This window comes from Anser brachyrhynchus (genome assembly GCF_964034855.1).
Source record: "Anser brachyrhynchus genome assembly, chromosome: 12".
Lineage (NCBI taxonomy): Eukaryota > Metazoa > Chordata > Aves > Anseriformes > Anatidae > Anser > Anser brachyrhynchus.
Genome location: NC_137707.1, coordinates 13,168,707 through 13,171,173, shown reverse-complemented (window position 1 = coordinate 13,171,173; position 2,467 = coordinate 13,168,707). Strand labels below are relative to the sequence as shown.

The following is a 2,467-nucleotide window of genomic DNA, read 5'->3' as shown; positions in this document are numbered from 1 at the left end:
ACCTACCTCATCCGACTCGTCCGAGAGTGTCCGCAGCAGTATGGGGAAGAGGCTGTCGGTGTGTCGGAACATCTAGAACCAGAGAGGTGAACAACATCAGTCCCACAGGCCTCATCGTCACCCGCCAAGGGACCCCTTGCACTCCTGGGGATGCTGCTGAAAGCTTCACCAGCATTTTCCATCCTACCTAGAAGCATCTCCCTAAAGCTGCTAAGCTAGTGGCAGCCGAAGCCTTCATGAAAAATGCAGGCAGACAGTTGGTTACAAAGCTACCAAGACAATTAAAGCCAATTCAAAGGTAGAAATTGGGGTACCTCTGCAGACAGATCTGTTTCTGGGGCAGCACAGTACAGCTGTACCGTGCTGAAAAGGCCCACGATCAAGTCACCAAGACCTTCCCTAAACCAAGTGGAAAAACCTCTTTTCCTGCACTGCTACCCCACAGCTAAGTCCCACCGACCAACTTCAGCCTGGGGGCTTACTGCCAATGCCCACCCATTTTTCTTCCTAAGCCTCTGACAATGCTCTGCTCCACACCAAGTCAGCGTGGCTCTGCCCTCCTGCAGCACCTCCACCTGCTCCAGACCCCGATCTCACCGGATCAAAGACCAAAGACCAAAGCCCGTATGCTCCTTCCCCACCCAAGTACCAGTCGAGGAGCAGCTGGGAGCTGACAACCTCAGCCCCACCAAGGAAGTTAGAGGCTCACGTGCTGAGTCCTAGACCTACCTTCCGAGGAGTCTTGATGTAGAGGTGGTAGAGCCATTTCAGGACCGCAATCCTGGTCATCATCCCAATGGAGGTGTCGTGAAGGTGGCAGTCCAGCACCTGAACTATTCCATCGAGGTTCAGGGTCACCTGGATCCTTTCAGAGCTGCACAGAAAAGAGCGGCTGGGTTCAGCGCAGTGATGCCCACCTCACTCCTCCCAGGACAAGGAGGTCCACAGCACACCACAGGCTGTGTCAAACACCTCAGCCCAAACCCTAAGACATCCAAACCGCCCCCATGGCCTGATCCAGCCCCATGCAGTCCTGCCACCCACATTTCTTATTTGGTAAATCCAGATCTGCTCATGGCAGCCCAAGAACTGTGCTCGTGTCTTCGGGAGTTACAGGAGCCAGGAAGCAAGCTCAAGGCTTGCAGGGTCCCGTTAACGCAGGCCAGGCTTATGCTGCACGCAGGTGTAAATTCAGCCCAGGGAGAGAACTGAACAAAACCAGCAACACCCAGGTAGCTCCGGCCTGGCTGCTCCAGCCTTCCCGTTCCTCCAGCTATGCTAGTTTGCTGCACCCCACTGCTGCTCTCCGTCAGCCTGTGCCTCTGATCTGCAGGCGAACAGCAAACACGACGGGCCAAAGGAGCGCACACCTGCCCTTATGGCACAGGCAGCTTCTGACTGGTGTCAGAGCAACGGGATGCAGGGCGAGAGACACAGCGGTGCACCAAAAACTGGCCTTGGAAACAACAGAAACCTTGCAGGTTTCAAGGTTTTCTACCTTCCCAAACCAGCTGTTACCTACGCACAACAGGACACTGCGCTGGATGAATCCAGCACCACGGCTGTGTGGAGGTGCTGGACCACGTGGCAGTCACCAGGTTTGGGGTTCAAAGACTAAAGATACATGAAATGCATTCACAACCCAAGTTTTATGGGTTCACCTGTCTTCAGAGAACACCAACCCAACATCCTCGGACGTGGCTAGCTGGGGCCGCTCCACCAGGTGGGGGCATTCGGCCCCATAACCCCACCAAGGGCTGCAGGAGGTCCCCAGTGGTTTTGGGGGGCAGCTCTGCTGCAAGGCCGCCTCGAGGACACCATGGTGGGTCCCAAAAGCCACTGCCAAGATGAAAGGCGAAGACAAGTCTTGGTCATCAACAAGGGACAAAAGTGAGCAACTCCTTGGTTCACCAGGACACTGCCTCCTTTATAACACCGATAGCCTGCAGACCCTCAGCTCTTACTGCGGTGAAGAACATTCCAGCTTCTCCCCAAACAGGACCCACGTTTGGCACAGCCAGGAGACCCCAAAGCAGGAGAAGTGGTGTTACAGCATTTTTTGTCCCCTTTGTGCCTGCCATGGACCGGGCCGAGGAACGAGGGGTGAAGCAGACCTCCAAGAGCAACTGCACCGAACAGCCAGAGCCAAGTCGCTCCTCTCCTACCCGAGCCACTGAATTATTCAAGACTGGGCCAAGCTCCTGCAGGTTTTTCTATGGTGTGCGCAGCTCCTCTGCATCACGTTTGATAAGAAATCCTAAAGGGCAGGCTTCTTCATGGTATAATTTGCAAGTAGAAGTGTGGCTTAATGGGATTTGATCTTCCCCAGGACATGCGTTATAAGGGCAAGATGAGGAGGCTGCGGCCCCTGACAGCTCTGCAAGTATCTGACTGCTTCATCTGCGTCACGTAACAGATGCTGGGGCCTGCAGATTGCCTCGTGAGTTGGCTGGAGTTGTGCTTTGAT

General features: G+C 54.8%; 1 protein-coding gene across 1 annotated transcript in view; it reads right to left on the bottom strand.

Annotated features, from left to right (window-relative positions):
• Positions 1-2,467, bottom strand: part of VAC14 (VAC14 component of PIKFYVE complex) — a 50,283-nt gene that overhangs the window by 31,479 nt on the left and 16,337 nt on the right. The window contains exons 11-12 of the mRNA XM_080552787.1: positions 730-874; positions 7-72 (exon numbers count right to left, since the gene is read on the bottom strand). Coding sequence (XP_080408913.1) covers positions 7-72; positions 730-874 — 211 coding nt within the window. The remainder of the gene's footprint in view (positions 1-6; positions 73-729; positions 875-2,467) is intronic.